General features: G+C 44.8%; 1 protein-coding gene across 2 annotated transcripts in view; it reads left to right on the top strand.

Moving 5' to 3' along the window:
- LOC134997274 (antizyme inhibitor 2-like) overlaps nucleotides 1-23293 on the top strand; it is a 152396-nt gene that overhangs the window by 81405 nt on the left and 47698 nt on the right. For both annotated transcript variants that reach the window (XM_063951262.1, XM_063951263.1), the window contains exon 7: nucleotides 16272-16419. In XM_063951262.1, the coding sequence (XP_063807332.1) occupies nucleotides 16272-16419 (148 nt within the window). The remainder of the gene's footprint in view (nucleotides 1-16271; nucleotides 16420-23293) is intronic.

Below are 23293 nucleotides of genomic sequence, written 5' to 3'. Positions count from 1 at the left end.
TTTGCACTTTTTTAATGTCTCTTGTAAGCTTTCATCAGCTAATACAAACCAAGAGCTGTTCTACAGTGTCATACACAGATCTTACCTATCCCCTAACAGGCAATTCCAAATGGGACTAATCCCCTAAAACAGATGTCCCAAAGGGGTTTAGCCGACTTATATCACTCCTTGTGGGATTGCCCCATCGTTAGGGTTTTTTGGCTAAGGATTAAACAGAATGCAGAGATCTCGCTAATTAATTATGTCCCCTCTTCTCCAAAATGGCCTATATTTGGATTCCCCCAAAATCTCAACGTGACACTAAAGTGGAAACTGGATACACCCTAGCCACACCTCTTTTTCCTTATATAAAAAGAAAAACTCCGCCATATTTTTTGAATGGACTGGGAGGAGACCATGTTTAATAAAGAAAAGTACGTGGGAGAACTACAGTATGTTGTACAGTTACCTCTCTCAACATATAAGACCATTCATAATAGCTTACACTTGACTAATTGGTATGGCCTGAGAATACTGGATGGTGACCCCCCAATTACCATGTCAACACCCTGACTTTACAGAAATTACCAAGATATGAACAGTGAGTGTCACATACAGGTTGAGTATCCCTTATCCAAAATGCTTGGGACCAGAGGTATTTTGGATATGGGATTTTTCCGTATTTTGGAATAATTGCATACCATAATGAGATATCATGGTGATGGGACCTAAATCTAAGCACAGAATACATTTATGTTACATATACACCTTATACACACAGCCTGAAGGTAATTTTAGCCAATATATTTTATAACTTTGTGCATTAAACAAAGTGTGTCTACATTCACACAATTCATTTATGTTTCATATACACCTTATACACACAGCCTGAAGGTCATTTAATACAATATTTTTAATAACTTTGTGTATTAAACAAAGTTTGTGTACATTGAGCCATCAAAAAACAAAGGTTTCACTATCTCACTCGCACTCAAAAAAGTCCGTATTTCGGAATATTCCGTATTTCGGAATATTTGGATATGGGATACTCAACCTGTATTATATTTCATATAATATCAATGTGTACCTTGTACAATAAATCTCAATGTATTCTTATTGTTAACGGTCGGAATCAAACGAGAGCGCCCGATACTGATTTTGGCAAATGTAACATTTTTATTCAGAAATTTAGTACATCTATAATCAACTATTGTATAAGTCTGCTCCTCGATATAGATGTTTTCTGCTGCATTCTTCAACTTATTATTTGTGATCGTTGTTTTCTTACAATATTAACTTTATAGCGCTGTACAAATTCATTCTGTACATTACATGACGTGATATGCTTAAATAATAAAAAAAAACTACATAGTCTTGCCCACATAGGCAGGGCCAAGGAGAGGAAGAAATTTGAGGGATGCCCTGGTTCATAATGACATCACTGATTATGGAAGTTCCCTTCCTGGTAATTTCTTATCTGAAGCACCAGTGTTCTGTAGATGTATTGGGTGTATCACATGTAGTCACCAGGAAGTGGTCACCTACTTTACACACCCACATTCAGGCAAATAAATGTTCTTCATACTTGATCAAGGAAGTTTGACATTTATGTCTTTAAGGGGGGAATTCAAATGTTTGAAAACTCGGTTGGGTGTCTGTTTTTACCTGTCTATTAGATAGGAAAAAACAGACACCCAACTATCTTTTCAAGCAATTGAATATCCCCCTAAGTGTCCCTGTAGCCTTGTTTATTGTTGGCAAGACTATGGGCAAAATGTATTAAGGTGTGAGTTCTAAAAAAATGTGAGTTTAGCGCAAAACTGTCAGTTTTCTACAACTTCCACATGTAATAGTGAGCGAGAACCAGTGCTGAAAGTAGGGTGGTATGGGGTGGTACGGAGTACCATTAAGAAATATGGTAGCCCACCACTGGGGAATAATGTATAAGGGTCATTCTTGTGTGTGGGACATAAATTGGTGTAAGTGGCATAACTGTGTATGGCATAATATGTAATAGGCATTATAGTGTGTGGTATAATATGTAAGGCATTACAGTGTGTGGCATAATGTGTAATGGGCAATACAGTGTATGGCATAATGTGTAATGGGCATTATGGTGTGTGGCATAAAGTGTAATAAGCATTACAGTGTGTGGCATAATGTGTAATAAGCATTACGTGTGTGGCATAATGTGTAATGGGCTTTACAGTGTTTGGAATAATGTGTAAGGGGCATTACGGTGTGTGGCATAATGTGGCCATGCCCCTATTGTCATGTAGCAACTTCCCTAGTTTTGTGTGACCACACCCCCTCATGACACATGATCATGCCCATTTTTACTATCAGTACCACTAAGAAAAAAATTCTACTTGCACCATTGGCATAAACATGCAAACTCTCATTTTTCTCATATTCCCACTAGGCGCATGGCCAAAACTTGCATCCAGATATATAGTAATATCCCACACACATTGGGAATACAAAGTATTTGCGATCAGTTGGATAAAGACAGTGACCTCTCAGAAGGTCATAGAGATTTTCTGCTCAATTCTATTTCCTTTCATCTTAAACACAATTATTTTCTTTCTGACACTTATCTTCAAGTCATGGGAACGGCCATCGGGACCAGGTTTGCGCCAAGTTATGCCAACCTCTATAAGGGGAAGGTGGAAGAACAACTGTTATGGGGAAATGACCTTGCAGTGCACCTGGTCCTCTATGGCCATTACATTGATGATCTATTTATTATTTGGGTTTGGAACCTTGACACTGCTCTTCAGTTTGTTTCATCTCTCAGCACCAACATGTTTAATTCAAATTTTTCACACACTTTTGATAGGTTAAAGATCAACTACCTAAATCTGACCCTAGAAGCAATAAATGACCATATAGGAACCTCCAATGATATCAAGGAAGTAGGCATCAATGCCATCTTTTAGATCTAGAGGCCATGTTGGACTCTTTTAGATCTAGAGGCTATCCTGGACAATTCTTATCAAGAAGTTGACAGGGATTCTTTATTAATTCCTACAGAGAAACTAAATAACCATCTAATACAGGCAATATAGCCTTTATATCCAACTATAATAATCACTCAGGAGAAATAAGACATATTGTGAATCAAAACTAGGGAATTCTTAAGCATGACCCTATTTTAAAAGATCTCACCGCAGATCCTCAAATTATGTTCAAGAAAAATAGGTTACTAAATAACTATCCTAGCACGAAGTGCAATAAAAAGTGAAACAGTTACCTTTCTGACCTCCATGATTCTTTACATGTGGAAAATCAAGATGTACTGTACCACGTGTTCTCATGTAGTAAACAAAATGAAGACAGTCGCTATAACTACAGATGCGACGGAATATTCCATAAAAAGCTTTATCAACTGCAAAACAAATTGGATCATTTACTTATTAGAATGTGGTTGTGGCTCAAAGTACAGTATGTGGGTAGAACCACCAGTCTAAAAGTGAGATTTATGGAACATCGTAGGAACATCACTAATAAACTCCAAAACCAGAGTCTCTAGACACTTTTCTGAAAAACATCAAGGAGTCCCATATTCCGTAAGGTTAATAGGGTTGGAACATACACCTACCACAATCTGTGGATGGGATAGATTTGGCAGATTATGTAAACAGGAAGTTTACTGGATTTTCCGGTTAAATACGCTCCACCCTAATGGGTTGCATGAATCAATGGATCTTAATACAGTTATATAAAGGACCTGTGCAAAATAAAGGTGCCATACTTTGGGGATCCTCCTCTTTTTGTAATTTTCTATTTTTGTCATGGATATAATATACAAATATGTATAAAATACTCCCCGATATCATATGGGTTACGGAAGTAGTAGCCATCATATATATATATATTCGTAATTTTATTTATATATTTTTACTTATACAGATGGGTCCATGTTTATCTTGGCCTTTAATAGGATTAACTGAGACTGGGCAGTCGGACGTAATCCCTTGCTGTAATGATTTAATTCCCTGCTGTATTGTTCTCTATGTATTGTATTACAGCTGAGAACAATAGATGAAGGGTTTATGTAAATAAAACATGGTGTGCCTAGGCACAGCAAAGAAGCCAAGATAACCATGGATCTATCTGTTTGTCCATTGGAGTTTATAACACAATACTCTATACATATATTTTTTTTTACCAGTATAACAATGGAATATTATTATTATTATTATAACTACACCAGTAAACGACATAAAGAAGTTTAAAGGTGGCAAAAAACCCCCAAAACTGCGGGATCTGGGCAGTTGAGGATTATTAAAGTAAGAAAAGGATAAGCACATGAGGGAAGAGGGCCCTACTCGTGAGAGCTTACATTCTAAAGGGAGGGGTAGACAGACAGGGGTGATACAGATGGGGTGCATATGGAGCGTGGAACAGAGGGATAGGATGAGATTTGGCTGGGTTTGGTAAAGAAGTGGGTCTTAAGAGCCCGTTTGAAGTTTTGTAGAGAGGTGGAGAGTCTAAGGGGTGAGAGGTAAAGAATTCCAGAGAAAGGGAGTAGCACGTGAAAAATCTAGGAGATGGAGTGGGAGGAAGTAATCAGAAGACAGGAGAGTCGGCATGCATTAGCAGTGCGAAGCGGACAGGTAGGAGAGTAAAGGGAGATAAGGTCAGATGTAAATGGGAGAGGAGTGGGTGAGTGCTTTGTAAGTGAGTTTGAGAAGTTTGAATTGGATTCTGAAAGGGAAGATAGTGAAGGACTTGTAGGAGAGGGGAGGTGGATGTAGTGCGTTTGGTGAGGAAGATGAGCCGGGTAGCAGCATTGAGGATAGAGGAGGCCAGTTAGGAGGAGATTACAGTAGTCCAGCCTGGAAATAATCAGTGACTGAATAATGATCTTAGTGGCATCCTGGGTGAGAAAAGGCTTGATCTTGGAAAAGTTTTTGAGGTGAAAATAACAAGTTTGTGAGAGGTGCTGAATGTGCGGTTTGAAGGAGAGGGAGGAGTCAAGGATTACGCCAAGACAGCGTACTTGGGGGCTATGGGAGATAGTCATGCCATCAATGGATAATGAGATTGTGGAAGGTGAGGTTGTGCGGGAGGGTGGGAAGATGACATGTTGAATTTTAGAAAGCGCTGGGACATCCAGGAAGAGATAGCAGAAAAACAGTTGGAGGTACGAGTGAGGAGAGCGGGGGAGAGATCAGGGGAGGAGAGGTAGATTTGAGTGTCATCAGCATAGAGGTGGTATTGGACGTTAAAAGAACTAATGAGTTCACCTAAAGAGGACGTATAGAGAGAGAAAAGGAGAGGACCAAGAACAGAGCCTTGGGGACACCAACAGTTAGTGGAAGTGGGGGGGGGTAGCATCATGAGAGGAGACAGAGAAGGAATGATCTTAGAAGTAGGAGGACAGCCAGGAGAGGGCAGATTCATGCAGACCAAGTGAGTGAAGGATTTGCAGAAGGAGAGGGTGGTCCACAGTGTCAAAAGCAGCAGAGAGGTCAAGAAGAATAAGCAGAGAGTAGTGGCCCTTAGATTTGGCTGCATGGAGGTCATTGCAGACTTTTGCGAGGGCAGTTTCAGTGGAGTGGAGAGAACGGAAACCAGACTGGAATGGGTCAAGCAGTGAGTGAGAGGAAAGAAAGGCAGTGAGGCGATTATAGACAATACGCTCAAAAAGTTTGGAGGCAAAAGGGAGGAGAGAGATGGGTCGATAGTTGGAGAGAGTTTGGATAGGTTTTTTAAGAATAGGAGAGACAAGAGCATGCTTGAAGGCAGGGGGGACAGTGCCTGATGAGAGGGAGAAGGAGAAATTGAGAAGGTGTGCAAGATGGGAACAGGCAGAAGGAGAGAGGTAGCGGAGGAGGTGGGAGGGGATAGGGTCAAGTGGGGAGGTTGTGGGGGGAGGAATGAATGCGGGCCATGACTTCCTCGCCAGATACATGGGAGAAAGATGTCAGAGTTGGTAAGAGGGAAGGGGAGGGGTAGCAAGGGATGGGTGGTGGCTGGTTGCTGGTCTGGTGGGATGTGATGTCCTGACGTATGGAGTCAGTCTTGGATGTGAAATAAGTGGCAAAGTCAAGCGCAGACAATGAGGAAGGGAGAGGAGGTGGTGGTGGGCAGAGGAGGGAGTTAACAGTGGCACCGGGGGTTGGAAGACTGGGTAGAGATGAGGATTTTGAAGTATGATTGTTTAGCGAGGGAAAGGGCTGTACTGAAGGATGAGAGCATAAATTTGAAATGGAGGAAGCCTGCTTTAGAGCGTGATTTCTTCCACTGTCGCTCGGCAGTATGTGAGCATTTTTGAAGATATCTGGTACATTTGGTGTGCCAGGGTTGAGGTGTTGATCTGTGAGGGTGAATAGTGGTTGGCGGAGTCAAGGGCAGAAGTAAGAGATGCATTGTATAGGGATGTGACTTGTTCAGGGCATGTGCAAGAGAGAAGAGGAGAGAGAAGCGAGTCAAACAGGGAGGATAGGGATGAGGTGTCAATAGCCTCAATGTTACGCTTAGTGATGGTAGCCATAGGAGGGAGAGATGGGGAAGCAGAGATAGATAAGTTGAAAGAGAGCAGGTGATGGTCAGAGAAGGGAAAAGGGGAATTGGAGAAATCATAAATATCAGAGCGGGGAGTGAAAACAAGATCCAGTGAGCTCCCGTTCACATGGGAGGGTGAGGTGGTCCACTGGGAGAGACCAAGTGAAGATGTGAGGTTAAGGAGTTTAGAGGCAGGTGATTTTGTAGGTTTATCGATAGGGATGTTGAAATCACCTAGAATAATGGAGGGAATGTCAGTAGAGAGGAAGTGAGGTAGCCAGGAAGCAAAGTTGTCGAGGAATTTGGAGGAAATGCCAGGAGGACGGTAAATGACAGCAACTCGAAGATTAGTAGGTTGGTAGAGGCTTATTGCATGGACCTCAAATATAGAGAATGTAAGGTTCTGGTGGTATGTGTTGGTAGGAGTAACTAGAGGGTAAAAGGATCCCAACACCACCCCGATGGCGACCCCCGGGTCGGGGTGTGTGTGAAAATGTGAGGCCCCCAGCAGAGAGAGCAGCAGGAGAAGTGGTGTCATAGGGAGTAATCCAGGTTTCTGTAATGGCCAGGAGGTGCAGGGAGTTGGAAATGAAAGGTCATGAGTGGGGGCCAGTTTGTTGCAAACAGATCTGGTTTTCCAGAGGGCACAGGATAGGGGATAGGACTTTGCGGGAGAGATGTGAATGAGATTATCAGAATTGCTGTAGCGTTGAGGTAAGATTAATGTGGAAGGAAGGGATAAAGAGGGTGTAACGATGGTGCTGGGGCCTTGGCTAGGAAGGGAGACTGCAGGAGTGAGGCAGGGAGGGAGTGCAGTATGATAATGGTGGAGGAGAGGTGAGGTGACAGGCAGTGGAGGGAGAGAGCAGGGTTGAGTGGTGGGGTAGAAAGGGTGTGAAGGGGCAGAAGTAAATTGCAATGGGGAAACAGAAGAAGAGGATGGTAGACAGAGGAGAGGAGAGAGGATGAGATTTAGGAGACTGGGAGAGAGGGATAGAGGTGGTACCAGGGGACAGAATAAAGGATTAGGAAGACAAGGATTAATGGGGAATGTTGCCAGCCTGGCCATAGTGTGGATGCGGTAAATAGTGGTAGTAAAATGAGAATAGGAGGAGGAGTGGTGGCTGAATGAGAGAGCAGTGAAATTTGCAGAAATAAATACGATTTGCAAGTATTTAAAATATGGTTATTGACGACAGGTTAACAGTAAGTCAAATATTTTGCTGCTGTTAGATGGAAAATTACACAGTGTTAGCAAACCGCAAGTCAGTGTTACTTCATTAACAATTGATAATGACGATTTTATATTAAAACATAAAGCTATACCTTTAAACACACCTTTACCATGGAGCCGCTGCGGCCGCTAGACTTAATATACACTCTACGTACCTTTTACGCTATTTACGTAATGAGTCCCGTACAATGTACGGACTCTGCGTACAAACGCCGCGCTGACGGTACAAAGTACCCGCAGCGTGTACACACCCAATTGATAACGCTTTTAAACCTTATACAGCTAAGCAATACAATAATGAATACACTTTAAGCCTTAGCAGTGCAATGTAATGATAAAACACTTTAAACCTTAGCAGGGCAATGTAATGATAAAACACTTTAAACCTTAGCAGGGCAATGTAATGATAAAACACTTTAAACCTTAGCAGGGCAATGAGGACACGACACCAATTGTGATTTTACCGCTGGGTTCCGACACCACAGTGGATTATTTCTGAAAGGGGGTTTACACTACAAATTATGCACTACAATACAACAGAGTAAATGGCTACAGTCAATGTACATACGTGAGAATATTCACATGCGCTTCCTAGTCCAGTCCTCCGTAATCAAATAGATAACGTTGTGAGTCTTGTGTGACCAAGCCTGCTGCAGGCTCTCTTTATTCACTTAATCCAAAACATAACACAATGGATACTGTAATCTCTTTGTCCATTGGACACAGGGATGGTCATTTACAGTACAGGAGAGGTCATAGGTCTGTTTGAATAGGTGGGCGATGTCTATTTTCACTGCTCTTGTAGGTGGTCTCCTCTGGATTCCCGCCGCATACATAATGTACAGTAAATACAGTTTATATCTATATTCTGCTTCTGCACATAACTATCCTCAGGAACATGCGATCTTCCGCAAACCAACACCGGAATGTTACCCTTAAAATACCCTACAGCTGGATACCAAACACCACCTTATAACCTTAGTCTGTCCCCTCTTATCCTATAAAGGTGAATCCCTTTGTTCTGGAATCATTTAAACTGTTGTTACTTTCTGACGTGGTGCAGGGGGACTATGTGTACAATGTGCACTATTTGGATTAAATATGTAATGTTTTGATAGCTCTCCATGCGTTCACAAACTCCGCCGTAAATACCCATACCACACGCAGGACCGCGGGAGCGACCATACGCAAATTGCGGATATGTGCACACACGGCGGAACAAGTGCACGCGCAGCGGACATGTGTGTGTAGTTTGTACGTGACATGTGTTCTGCAATATTTTTCGACTTTGACAGTCCACCCTTTGGCAGTCAACAATAACTGCCACTATCTAATTACTAAACAGAAAAATATCAATACAATATTTACAGAAGATGATGATCGGGGGAGAGTGGTAGGTAGGAAAGGTATGACCTAGTGGGACAGTAAAAAGTATGTATGTATGAATCCATGTCTGAGGGGCATGTATCATCGTGCCGTAGATGTTCTAAATAAGCTTCGAGGCATTGCGAAGTATACATTAAATCCTTCTTATCCCGTATTAAGGGTCTGTAAGTGGGCCAACAAACACTACCGAGCTCTTTTCGGCTTCTTGTTCCAACAAATGGGGTGCACATTTAGTTGATGATACATGGGGGGGGGGACATATGTGAGTGCTAGTATATGTGGATATCACCTGTTGACTATGTGTGTCATTAACTGAAGGTTGTAGAGATGAAGATAAGACACATATCTAAAATACATTCACATAACATTTACATAAACATTCTTGGGTAGGGCTGATGTCTTTTCCGGGTGGGTGTATCTTTGCTCGAGTGATGTGTTGCTCTTGTGATTCTACAAATCCATCCTCGCCATCAGAACCCATTCCAGATCCCTTCTCGACCTCTCTGGGACCCTCACCGAAACAGACTGTCCTGGTCAACAACAGGATTAACAGGAAAACCCGGAACGCAGTCTCTTGGGGTAAGTCCATCTTGTTAAGGGAAGAGAAGGGAAACGAGAAGGGGGAGAAAGAGAAGGAGAGAAGGAGGGTAGTGGGAGATGGAGAAAATAATAAAAACAAAACTGGTGCGACAACCGCCTCTGGTCTTGTTGTTCTCCGCGCTCAGGTGCCGTCTCAACAGTCCTGCCTCTCAACCTTCCCGGAACAGACACTCCAGTGATACGATGTTCTCTACACTCTGCTCTTTGTCACGGGTTCTCTCCGGGTCAGCGACCTTTCTGTAGGGAACATAAATCTTGCATTTCAATGTGTTTAACTGTTATGTATTATCAGTTGTGTGAAGTAAACCATCTGTAGAAAGTGAAAAGAGAGGGGAAATAATAAAAATAAAATTTGTCAGATTTGCGTTCACCATCAGGCTGTCACACCATCATGTATATCGGTATCTATGCACAGTCTCCCTTCACCAGTATTCCCATTCTCCACCCTTTGTGCATGTCCAGGCACACTGATACTGGTGTCCCTATGCTGGTGAGATATACTGGGTTTGGGCAGAACTCTGAAAAGACCGAGTAGGCATGTGACGTTTGAACTGTAATCCTGTCGGTGAACGTAAGAGGATGAAGAGGGAGCTTTTGAAAACCAATCACATAGAGTTTAGTAACAGGTAAGCTTGTAAAGGCAAAGAAGATTCCTGGGTTCATATCCCGGATGAGCCCCCAATTGATAATGTCGATTTTATATTAAAACATAAAGCTATACCTTTAAACACACCTTTGCCATGGAGCCGCTGCGGCTGCTAGACTTAATATGCACTCTACATACCTTTTACGCTATTTACGTAATGAGTCCCGTACAATGTACGGACTCTGCGTACAAATGCCGCGCTGACCGTACAAAGTACCCGCAGCGCGTACACACCCAATTGATAACGCTTTTAAACCTTATACAGCTAAGCAATACAATAATGAATACACTTTAAGCCTTAGCAGTGCAATGTAATGATAAAACACTTTAAACCTTAGCAGGGCAATGTAATGATAAAACACTTTAAACCTTAGCAGGGCAATGTAATGATAAAACACTTCAAACCTTAGCAGGGCAATGAGGACACGACACCAATTGTGATTTTACCGCTGGGTTCCGACACCACAGTGGATTATTTCTGAAAGGGGGTTTACACTACAAATTATGCACTACAATACAACAGAGTAAATGGCTACAGTCAATGTACATACATGAGAATATTCGCGTGCGCTTCCTAGTCCAGTCCTCCGTAATCAAATAGATAACGTTGTGAGTCTTGTGTGACCAAGCCTGCTGCAGGCTCTCTTTATTCACTTCATCCAAAACATAACACAATGGATACTGTAATCTCTTTGTCCATTGGACACAGGGATGGTCATTTACAGTACAGGAGAGGTCATAGGTCTGTTTGAATGGGTGGGCGATGTCTATTTTCACTGCTCTTGTAGGTGGTCTCCTCTGGATTCCCACCGCATACATAATGTACAGTAAATACAGTTTATATCTATATTCTGCTTCTGCACATAACTATCCTCAGGAACATGCGATCTTCCGCAAACCAACACCGGAATGTTACCCTTAAAATACCCTACAGCTGGATACCAAACACCACCTTATAACCTTAGTCTGTCCCCTCTTATCCTATAAAGGTGAATCCCTTTGTTCTGGAATCATTTAAACTGTTGTTACTTTCTGATGTGGTGCAGGGGGACTATGTGTACAATGTGCACTATTTGGATTAAATATGTAATGTTTTGATAGCTCTCCATGCGTTCACAAACTCCGCCGGAAATACCCATACCACGCGCAGGACCGCGGGAGCGACCATACGCAAATTGCGGATATGTGCACGCACGGCGGAACAAGTGCACGCGCAGCGGGCATGTGTGTGTAGTTTGTACGTGATGTGTGTTCTGCAATATTTTTCGACTTTGACACAATGCTTCTCAATTAAACATTTGTTTTCCAGGTGTTTGCAGGGTCCGAGTCAAAGTTGCATTGCAGGTGTTTTTGCATAAAGTGTATGTATAGTATCCATACTTGCCTACCCTCCCGGAATGGGCGGGAGGCTCCCGAAATTCGGGTGACCCTCCCGGCCCCCCCGGAAGAGCAGGCAAGTCTCCCAATTTCAGGGGTCACCCCCTACCCGGCCGCCCACTTAGCGAGTAAAGTGGGCGGTCCGGGCAGGCAATGACGCGATTCTTGCTGAATCGCGTCATCATAGCCACGCGCCCTGCTGTATAATGATGGTAATAGCGGCATTACACAGCGGGGGCGTGGCTTACATGACGCATCCAGCACCACACCCCCGTTCCGCCTCTGGCCTGCCCCCATTCCGCATCTGGCCCGCCCCCCTCAGCGCATCACCACAGTGCCCGCCTGCCCTGCTGAGCTGACCGGCTGCTCTCTCCTGGAGAGAGCAGCCCAAAAGTCGGTGAGTATGATAGTATCCTGAGTAAGTGAGGATTGGAGAATATTAGGAGTGGACTAACATTTGTAGCTGCAGTCCAAGTATTGTTGGTTTGTGAAGGTTTTTTTCTGCATTTATTTGGTGTTTCCTTTCAGTTTCTGTCCAGGTAAAGTCCAAGTCACAAACGGCATCCTTAGAAATTTTCACCCTTTGAAATCTTTTAACCCACACTGATTCAGCCACACTGATTCAGCTAAACTACACACTAATATCAAGACCAAAATACATGTGTATGTAAGCACATTGATTGATTGGACCCTCCCCTAGCCCATCACCCATTTGAAGCAATAAAACTTACACAAACAAATGGTGTGTGGGGATGAAACCATCACACATTCCCCAAATAACTAATAAAACTTGCTTCACTCTGCTAATAACAATTAATACACTAGTCATACCTATAGCTAAGCATTCATGGTATTCATATATGATAAATATCTACCTTTTTTCGACTCATTGAGTATGAAGGTTATTTTTTCTTATGGTATCTTCACTACCTTTCATGATCGCCCAGTGTGTACTCGGGTTTAGAACAGTTACATGCACTGCCTTAGTTGCTGAGTCCCAAAGAATGCAGAGAAGAAGCTCTCCCTACAGTATACGGTACTGTATATTGACCAACGACGGCTCCTATTTACATTTAGGAGGGGGACTGCTGCTACCCCCGCACCTGCGCAATTGATCTGGCAAGTGCCAGCACCGGTGCATGCACAGACACCGCGGTTCAACTGCGTAAACCCCTTCTGTGGACTGCACCGACTGCAGCCCATAGAAGCCAGATTGGGCTGTTTGAAAGGTAGGGAGTGGCTTCAGGAAGCCAGCTCTCTGCTTATCGCAGCCCAGTCTGTCATGTGAGTGCCCTGTGTGTCTGTGACTGACAGGTAGGACTTCTAAGGGGTTGGGTATGCTGTACCGGCGCTGGTGATCCCGGCAGTCAGTATACCGACCGCAGGATAACGGCAGCAGAATGCTGGCGGGGTGGGGCGAGTACTATGAAGCCCCTTGTGTGCTCGCCACAGGTTCTATTCCCACTCTGTGGGTGTCAAGGACACCCACAAGGGGAATAGTCCCTGCTAGTCGGCATGCCGACTGTCGGGATTTAGTGCTGGCGGGATGTAGGGGTCGGTATTGTGACCGGCTGTCTGCCGACTGCCTGCACATAACTACATCTCCTTCCAATACCAGGTCACTGCCAGTGCAGTCTCAGACTGCATCTGGCTTCACTGACACTGATCAAGGTGGTGGATTTTACGTGGGGTGGGGGGGTGGGCTGCAGTCCTGCAGCTCGTAGGTAAAATCTGCCACTGATATTGACCCACATTGCTAAGGGCCAGAGGTGGAGCTATTATTGGCGCAGCAGGTGCATTGCATCGGGCCCCTGCTCAGACCAGCATTGAGTGAGATATCTGCCCCCCCCCACACCCCCCACTGAATGACCCAGTGCAGAGCGCAGGGTGGGCCCACTGCCTGAGAGACTTGCCCCTTTCCTTAGGGAGGCAGGGCTCACCTTATGTGCGCGGGACTGATAGAGGAGTCCTGCCACCTATCAGTGCTGATGATCACAGTTCTTTACTGCCTCTAATTTACAGACATACACAGATGCCATGCTTCTCTTACTGCAATGCGGATTACTGCATCATGGGATGCTGCATAGCGTGCCAGACTGCGACTAGGCGATCGCTCCATTAATTACAATCGCCGGCTGTGAATAGCCGCAGCCTGGCAAGCCGTGCAGCAAGCCCATCGCAGCAAAGATGAGCATGGCTACATCTGTACATTTTTTTATGACTCCCTGCTGTCGGTGAATTATAGGCAGCTCACACCCGATGTAACTGGAACTAACAGAGTCTTCTTGACCGAGTGTCAAACTGAACAAAGTGCATGGGAAGGGGCCCCTGTCACACACAGAGCAGAGGCTGCTGTGTTTCTTTCCCACCAGGGTACATGCCCCCTGTTCTCCAAACAGTGCAGGACATTGTGATTGTACCCCTGTGACCCACTGCCTTTTCCTCTCACCCTCTCCCTGTCACCCATTGTCTCCCCCTGTTACCCTCTATCTCCCCTCGCCTTACACTAGCACTCTCTGCCTCTCCCTGTCACCCATTGCTGTGTGGCATATTGTGAACTTCGGTTGGGGTGGAGGAAGGAGGCCCAAATTATATTTTTGCACCTGGGCACACCACTCACAAGTTCCTCTACTGCTTAGTGCCTCTGTCCATCTTGCAGTTATCATTCTAATGGAATATGGATCTCTGTCTGCTCACACCATGGGGTCTATTCATGAAGCAGTGAAAACTGTGGAGAAGTGTGCCAGTGGAGAAGAACCAATCATCACTGAAGTAACATTTATAACTTGCATACTATAAAATGATACAGAGCAGCTGATTGGTTGTCATGGGCAACTTCTCCACTGGCTCACTTCTCCACTGTTTTCGCTGCTTCATGAATAGACACCTATATAAGGTAATGACATTCATACACGCATATAAGTGGTTCTACCAACTACCCCTTAGAAGCCACTGCTCCGCTAATGTAATATACACTAGCAAGCAGAAGTGTAAAGTAGGCCTTTTAATGTTCTGTCTGACCTAAAAGGTTAAAGTTACAGTTGGCCAAAAATATGCGTAGACGAGAACTGCATGGTACAAACTCTTTTTGGGGCCTCACTGGGGCCCAAGACAGTTACTACACTTGTAAACCTTGCAGAAATCAAATCATCAATGGGATCTTGGAGCAATTTTCAGATAAACCTATCTGGGTGTGGTTCATTAGGTCGACATGAGTTAGGTTGACATACATTGGGTCGACATGATCATGAGGTCGACATGGTCATTAGGTCGATATGTGCTAGGTCACATGGAAGAAGGTTGACCTGAGTTTTGTAACTTTTTTTGGTGTCGTTTTCTTCGTAAAGTGACGGGGAACCCCAATTAGTGCACCGTGTTCCCTCGCATGGCTCACTTTATAAAGTGTGAAAAACATTTTTCCATGCCGACCGAGTACATGTTGACCTAATGACCATGTCGACCAAACGTGGTCGACCCAATGTGAGGTGTGTTCAAACTGAAATCTAAATGCAGTGTAAAAATAAAGCAGCCAGTATTTACCCTGCACAGAAACAATATAACCCACCCAAATCTATCTCTCTGCACATGTTACATCTGCCCCACCTGCAGTGCACATGGTTTTGCCCAATTGCTAACCTTTTTGGCCTACTAACAACTCTGAATTACCCCCTCTGTTTTAACAATTGTGGGCAAACATTTTTGGATCTTTTTTAGAATTTTTCAACAAACCAGTTTCAGACAAGGGGGGTCATTCAGAGTTGATCGTAGCAGCAAATTTGTTAGCAGTTGGGCAAAACCATGTGCACTGCAGGGGAGGCAGATATAAGGTGCAGAGAGAGTTAGATTTGGGTGTGGTGTGTTCAAACTGAAATCTAAATTGCAGTGTAAAAATAAAGCAGCCAGTATTTACCCTGCACAGAAACAAAATAACCCACCCAAATCTAACTCTCTCTGCACATGTTATATCTGCTCCCCCTGCAGTGCACATGGTTTTGCCCAACTGCTAACAAATTTGCTGCTGCGATCAACTCAGAATTAGGCCCTTGGTTTTGCCCAACTGGTAACAAATTTGCTGCTACGATCTGGTCTGAATTACCCCCAGTGTCAGTGGCTTTTGATTTATTATGGGATATCTCTTTGTGGCCCTGCTTTTGTGATCTATTGTGGCATGGATGTCGGTGACCCATTGATGAGTATTGCTGATATGACTGTATACTATTGAATTCATGTATGTGCAGTCTCTGGGGGGTACATTTTTCTAAATATACATTTTGTTTTATTTTGATCTGTGTCGTGTTTCAGGGTCTAAATCGCACATTTAATAATGGCCAATTTGTTTTTTTTACAATTTAGAAAAGAATCTGTCGGTTAATAAATGTGCAAATTAGGCCCTGGAACGTGACATCGATGTTGATTGATTAAAATCGAACACATTCGATGTTTAGTACGTTTACCCACAGGTGTGGGAATTGAATGACCTTTTACAATATCGCATGTATGTTATGTTTAATACCACATTTCCTTTTCTGTTTCCAGTTTGCTGCTGTGATCGCTGAATCGCTGGATCAGTACTTTCCCAGTACGGAGGATGTAGAAGTAATAGCAGAGCCCGGGCGATATTACGTATGCTCTGCATTTACTTGTGCCATCAATATAATAACAAAGAAAGAGGATAATGTGAGAGGTCAGTAAATAGAACTAGCTGTTCTACCCGTTCTTCCCACAGGAGTTTCTGAGTTTCACAGATGTACATATAAATGAGTGTTAATAATTTGGTAAATGTATAGAGATGTAAATTTGAGGGGCAAACGCAGGATTTGCAAGGGGGAATTTTCGGATATGTTATATATATATATATATATATATATATATATATATATAGCGTGATGGCGGCACTCCGGGACCGTGGTAACTTGAAAAAGTTATTTGTTTATTTGTTCTATTAATGTTTCGGGAATGCAGTCCTGAAAGTTGAAAGTATAAAGCACCTTTATACATTTAAGTTAATAGGGAGTAATGGATATTTGGAGATATATATATATAAATATATATATATATATATATTTTTTTCTCTATCGTCCTTGTGGATGCTGGGGTTCCTGAAAGGACCATGGGGAATAGCGGCTCCGCAGGAGACAGGGCACAAAAAGTAAAGCTTTCCGATCAGGTGGTGTGCACTGGCTCCTCCCCCTATGACCCTCCTCCAGACTCCAGTTAGATTTTTGTGCCCGGCCGAGAAGGGTGCAATCTAGGTGGCTCTCCTAAAGAGCTGCTTAGAGAAAGTTTAGCTTAGGTTTTTTATTTTACAGTGAGTCCTGCTGGCAACAGGATCACTGCAACGAGGGACTTAGGGGAGAAGGAGTGAACTCACCTGCGTGCAGGATGGATTGGCTTCTTGGCTACTGGACATCAGCTCCAGAGGGACGATCACAGGTACAGCCTGGATGGTCACCGGAGCCGCGCCGCCGGCCCCCTTGCAGATGCTGAAGTAAGAAGAGGTCCAGAATCGGCGGCTGAAGACTCCTGCAGTCTTCTAAAGGTAGCGCACAGCACTGCAGCTGTGCGCCATTTTCCTCTCAGCACACTTCACACGGCAGTCACTGAGGGTGCAGGGCGCTGGGAGGGGGGCGCCCTGGGAGGCAAATGAAAACCTTTTTTGGCGAAAAATACCTCACATATAGCCCCAGAGGCTATATGGAGATATTTAACCCCTGCCAAGATTCACTAAATAGCGGGAGACGAGCCCGCCGAAAAAGGGGCGGGGCCTATCTCCTCAGCACACAGCGCCATTTTCTCTCACAGAAAGCCTGGAGAGAAGGCTCCCAGGCTCTCCCCTGCACTGCACTACAGAAACAGGGTTAAAACAGAGAGGGGGGGCACTGATTTTGGCGATATTGAGATATATATAAAGATGCTATAAGGGAAAACACTTATATAAGGTTGTCCCTATATAATTATAGCGTTTTGGTGTGTGCTGGCAAACTCTCCCTCTGTCTCCCCAAAGGGCTAGTGTGGGTCCTGTCCTCTGTCAGAGCATTCCCGGTGTGTGTGCTGTGTGTCGGTACGTGTGTGTCGACATGTATGAGGACGATGTTGGTGAGGAGGCGGAGAAATTGCCTGTAATGGTGATGTCACTCTCTAGGGAGTCGACACCGGAATGGATGGCTTATTTAGGGAATTACGTGAGAATGTCAACACGCTGCAAGGTCGGTTGACGACGTGAGACGGCCGACAAACTATTAGTACCGGTCCAGGCGTCTCAGAAACACCGTCAGGGGCGTTAAAAACGCCCATTTACCTCAGTCGGTCGACACAGACACAGACACGGACACTAAATCCAGTGTCGACGGTGAATAAACAAACGTATTTCTCATTAGGGCCACACGTTAAGGGCAATGAAGGAGGTGTTGCATATTTCTGATACTACAAGTACCACAAAAAAGGGTATTATGTGGGAGTGAAAAAACTACCTGTAGTTTTTCCTGAATCAGATAAAATAAAATGAAGTGTGTGATGATGCGTGGGGTTACCCCGATAGCAAATATTGGCGTTATACCCTTTCCCGCCAGAAATTAGGGCGCGTTGGAAAACACCCCTTAGGGTGATAAGGCGCTCACACACTTATCAAGTGGCGTTACCGTCTCCAGATACGGCCGCCCTCAAGGAGCCAGCTGATAGGAAGCTGGAAAGATATCCTAAAAAGTATATACACACATACGGTGGTTATACTGCGACCAGCGATCGCCATCAGCCTGGAGATGCAGTGCTGGGTTGGCTTGGTCGGATTCCCTGACTGAAAATATTTTATTCATATAGAGCATTTAATAGGATGCATTCTATATATATGTACGTGAGATGCACAGAGGGATATTTGCTCTCTGGCATCAAGATAAGTACGTTGTCCATATCACCCAGAAGATGTCATGGACACGACAGTGGTCAGGTGATACAGATCCCATACGGCACATGGAAGTATTGCCGTATAAAGGGAAGGAGTTAGTTGGGGTCGGTCCATCGGACCTGGGGACCACGGCAACAGCTGGGAAATCCAACCTTTTTACCCCAAGTTACATCTCAGCTGAAAAAGACACCGTCTTTTCAGCCTCAATCCTTCCTTTCCCATGAGGGCATGCAGGCAAATGGCCAGTCATATCTGCCCAGACATAGAGGTAAGGGAAGTAGACTGCAGCAGGCAGCCCCTTCCCAGGAAAAGAAGCCCTCCACCGCGTCTGCCAAGTCCTCAGCATGACGCTGGGGCCATGCAAGCGGACTCAAGGTGGGGGGGTAGTCTCAAGAGTCTCAGCGCGCAGTGGGATCACTCGCAGGTTGACCCCTAGATAGTACAAGTATTATCCCAGGGGTACAGATTGGAGAGTCGAGACATCTTCTCCTCGCAGGTTTCTGAAGTCTGCTTTACCAACGGCTCCCTCCGACAGGGAGGCAGCATTGGATACAATTCACAAGCTGTATATCCAGCAGGTGATAATCAAAGTACCCCTCCTACAACAAGGAAAAGGGTATTATTTTTCCACACTATATTGTGGTACTGAAGCCAGACGGCTTGGTGAGACATAGTCTAAACTGAAATCTTTGAACACTTACATAAAAGGTTCAAATCGAGATGGAGTCACTCAGAGCAGTGATAGCGAACCGGAAAAAAGGGGACTATATGGTGTCCCTGGACATCAAGGATTACCTCCATGTTCAAATTTGCCCTTCTCAACAAGGGTACCTCTGGTTCGTGGTACAGAACTGTCAATATCAGTTTCAGACGATGCCGTTTGAATTATCCACGGCACCCCGGGCCTTTTACCAAGGTAATGGCCGAAAAGATGTTTCTTCAAAGAAAAAAGGCATCTAAATTATCCCTTACTTGGACGATATCCTGAAAAGGGCAAGTTCCAGAGAACAGTTGGAGGTCGGAAGAGCACTATCTAAAGTAGTTCTACGACAGCACGACTGGATTCTAAATATTCCAAGAATCGCAGCTGTTTTCCGACGATACGTCTGCTGTTCCTAGGAATGATTCTGGGCATAGTCCAGAAAAAGGTGTTCCTCCGGGAGGAAAAAGCCAAGGAGTTATTCGACCTAGTCAGAAACCTCCTAAAACCAGGCCAAGTATCAGTGCATCAGTGCACAGGAGTCCTGGGAAAAATGGTGGCTTCTTACGAAGCGATTCCATTCGGCAGATCTCAGGGGATTTGCTGGACGAATGGTCCGGATCGCATTTTCAGATGCATCAGCGGATAATCCTGTCTCCAAGGACAAGGGTGTCTCTTCTGTGGGGGCTGCAGAGTGCTCATCTTTTAGAGGGCAGCACACTCAGCATTCAGGACTGTGTTCTGGGGACCACGGATACCAGCCTGAGAGGCTGGGGAGTAGTCACACAGGGAAAAAATTTCCAAGGAAGTGTGGTCAAGTCTGGAGACTTCTCTCCACATGAATATACTGGAGCTAAGGGCAATTTACAATGCTCTGAGCCTAGGAAGACTCCTGCTTCAAAGTCAACCGGTGCTGATCCAGTAGGACATCATCATGGCGGTCGCCCACGTTATCAGACGGGGCGACACAAGAAGCAGGAGGGCAATGACAGCAAGGATTCTTCGCTGGGCGGAAAATCATGTGATAACACTGTCAGCAGTGTTCATTCCGGGAGTGGGCAACTGGGAAGATTTCCTCAGCATAAATGAATTCCACCCGGAAAAGTGGAAACTTAATCTGGAAGTTTCCACATGATTGTAAACCGTTGGGAAAGACCAAAGGTGGTTATGATGGCGTCCCACCTGAAGCGCCAGGTCAAGAGACACTCAGGCAATAGCTGGGACGCTCTGGTAACACCGTCGGTGTACCAGTCGGTGTATGTGTTCCATCCTCTGCTTTTCATACCCAATGTATTGAAAATGATAGGAAGGAGAGGAGTAAGAACTATACTCGTGGCTCCGGTTTGGCCAAGAAGGACTTGGTTCCCGGAACTTCAAGAGATACTAAGAAGGGTCTTGATTCGGCAAGAACCGTGTCTGTTCCGGGACTTACCGCAGCTGCGTTGACGCCAAGGCGGGTGAACGCCGGATCCTAAGGGAAAGAGGCATTCCGGAAGAGGTCATCCCTACCCTGGTCAGAGCCAGGAAGGAGGTGACCGCACAACATTATCACCACTTAGGTGAAAATATGTGCCAGGGTGTGAGTCCAGGAAGGCTCCACGGAAGAATTTCAACTAGGTTAATTTCTACATTTCCTGCAAACAGGAGTGTCTATGGGTCTCAAATTGGGTCCATTAAGGTTCAAATTTCGGCCTGTTGATTTTCTTCCAGAAAGAAATTGGCTTCAGTTCCTGAAGTCCAGAAGTTGTTAAGGGAGTACTGCATATACAGCCCCTTTGATGTCTCCAGTGGCACTGGGCGATCTCAACGTAGTTTTGGGATTCCTAAAAAATCACATTGGTTTAAACAACTCAAATCTGTGGATTTGATATATCTCACATGGAAAATGACCATGCTGTTGGTCCTGGCCTCGGCCAGGCGAGTGTCAAAATTGGCGGCTTTATCTCACAAAGCCATATCTGATTGTCCATTCGGACAGAGCAAAGCTGCGGACTCGTCCCCAGTTTCTCCTTAAGGTGGTGTCAGCGTTTCACCTGAACCAACTTATTGTGGTACCTGCGGCTACTAGGGACTTGGAGGACTCCAAGTTGCTGGATGTTATCAGGGCCCTGAAAATATAGTTTCCAGGTTGGCTGGAGTCAGGAAATCTGACTTGCTGTTTATCCTGTATGCACCCAACAATGCTGGGTGCTTCTGCTTCTAAGCAGTCAATTGCTCGTGGGATTGGTAGCACAATTCAACTTGCACATTCTGTGGCAGGCCTGCCACAGTCTAAATCTGTTAAGGCCCATTCCACAAGGAAGGTGGGCTCATCTTGGGCGGCTGCCCGAGGGGTCTCGGCATTACAACTTTGCCGAGCAGCTACGTGGTCGGGGAAGAAAACGTTTGTAAAATTCTACAAATTTGATACCCTGGCAAAAGAGGACCTGGAGTTCTCTCATTCGGTGCTGCAGAGTCATCCGCACTCTCCCGCCCGTTTGGGAGCTTTGGTATAATCCCCATGGTCCTTTCAGGAACCCCAGCATCCACAAGGACGATAGAGAAAATAAGAATTTACTTACCGATAATTCTATTTCTCGGAGTCCGTAGTGGATGCTGGGCGCCCATCCCAAGTGCGGATTATCTGCAATACTTGTACATAGTTATTGCTAACTAAATCGGGTTATTGTTGTTGTGAGCCATCTTTTCAGAGGCTCCGCTGTTATCATACTGTTAACTGGGTTCAGATCACAGGTTGTACAGTGTGATTGGTGTGGCTGGTATGAGTCTTACCCGGGATTCAAAATTCCTCCCTTATTGTGTACGCTCGTCCGGGCACAGTACCTAACTGGAGTCTGGAGGAGGGTCATAGGGGGAGGAGCCAGTGCACACCACCTGATCGGAAAGCTTTACTTTTTGTGCCCTGTCTCCTGCGGAGCCGCTATTCCCCATGGTCCTTTCAGGAACCCCAGCATCCACTACGGACTCCGAGAAATAGAATTATCGGTAAGTAAATTCTTATTTTTTTTAATTTATTTATTTACTTTTACACATCTGGAAAGCCCTAACACCCTGCAAATAGACTGTGTACATACATACATGCATGCACACACGCACACAAACAAAAAACATACATACAGTACATGCACAAGATCTTCTGCACTTGAAGCTGCTGGACCCACTCCTGTTACCGATACACACTACATCTGCACAGTTTAGTGCAGCCGAGTGCCCGCCACTCCGGAGTTCAGTTCAGCCAACTGGCCGCTGCCCCCCGCAAGCCTGCCTGCATTGACAGGCGGCCATAGCAGTTACAGCCGCAGCAGGGGCGGATTGGGATGGAAAACCAGCGCGGGAAATCTCTGCAAGCAGCCCTAATGGGGATGGGGTCTGTTGAGGGGTGGAGCCTAAGGGGGTGGACTAAATTACTGATTTCTAGTGCAAATAATAAGTGTCCAAGATTCAAGGAATTTTATGGCAAGCCTAAGCAATAAATAGATATATATTAGAGATGTGCACCAGAATTTTTTTGGGGTTTTGGTTTTGGATTCGGTTCCGCGACCGTGTTTTGGATTCGGACGCGTTTTGGCAAAACCTCCCTTTAATTTTTTTGTCGGATTCGGGTGTTTTTAAAAAAAAAACCCACCTCAAAAACAGCTTAAATTATAGAATTTGGGGGTAATTTTGATCCTATAGTATTATTAACCTCAATAACCATACTTTCCACTCATTTCCAGTCTATTCTGAACACCTCACAATATTATTTTTAGTCTTAAAAATTTGCACTGAGATCGCTGGATGACTAAGCTAAGCAACCCAAGTGGCCGACACAAACACCTGGCCCATCTAGGAGTGGCACTGCAATGTCAGACAGGATGGCACTTCAAAAAAATTGTCCCCAAACAGCACATGATGCAAAGAAAAAAAGAGGCGCAATGAGGTAGCTGTGTGACTAAGCTAAGCGACACAAGTGGCCGA

This window comes from Pseudophryne corroboree, chromosome 2, assembly GCF_028390025.1.
Source record: "Pseudophryne corroboree isolate aPseCor3 chromosome 2, aPseCor3.hap2, whole genome shotgun sequence".
Lineage (NCBI taxonomy): Eukaryota > Metazoa > Chordata > Amphibia > Anura > Myobatrachidae > Pseudophryne > Pseudophryne corroboree.
This window is presented reverse-complemented; position numbering and strand designations above follow the sequence as displayed.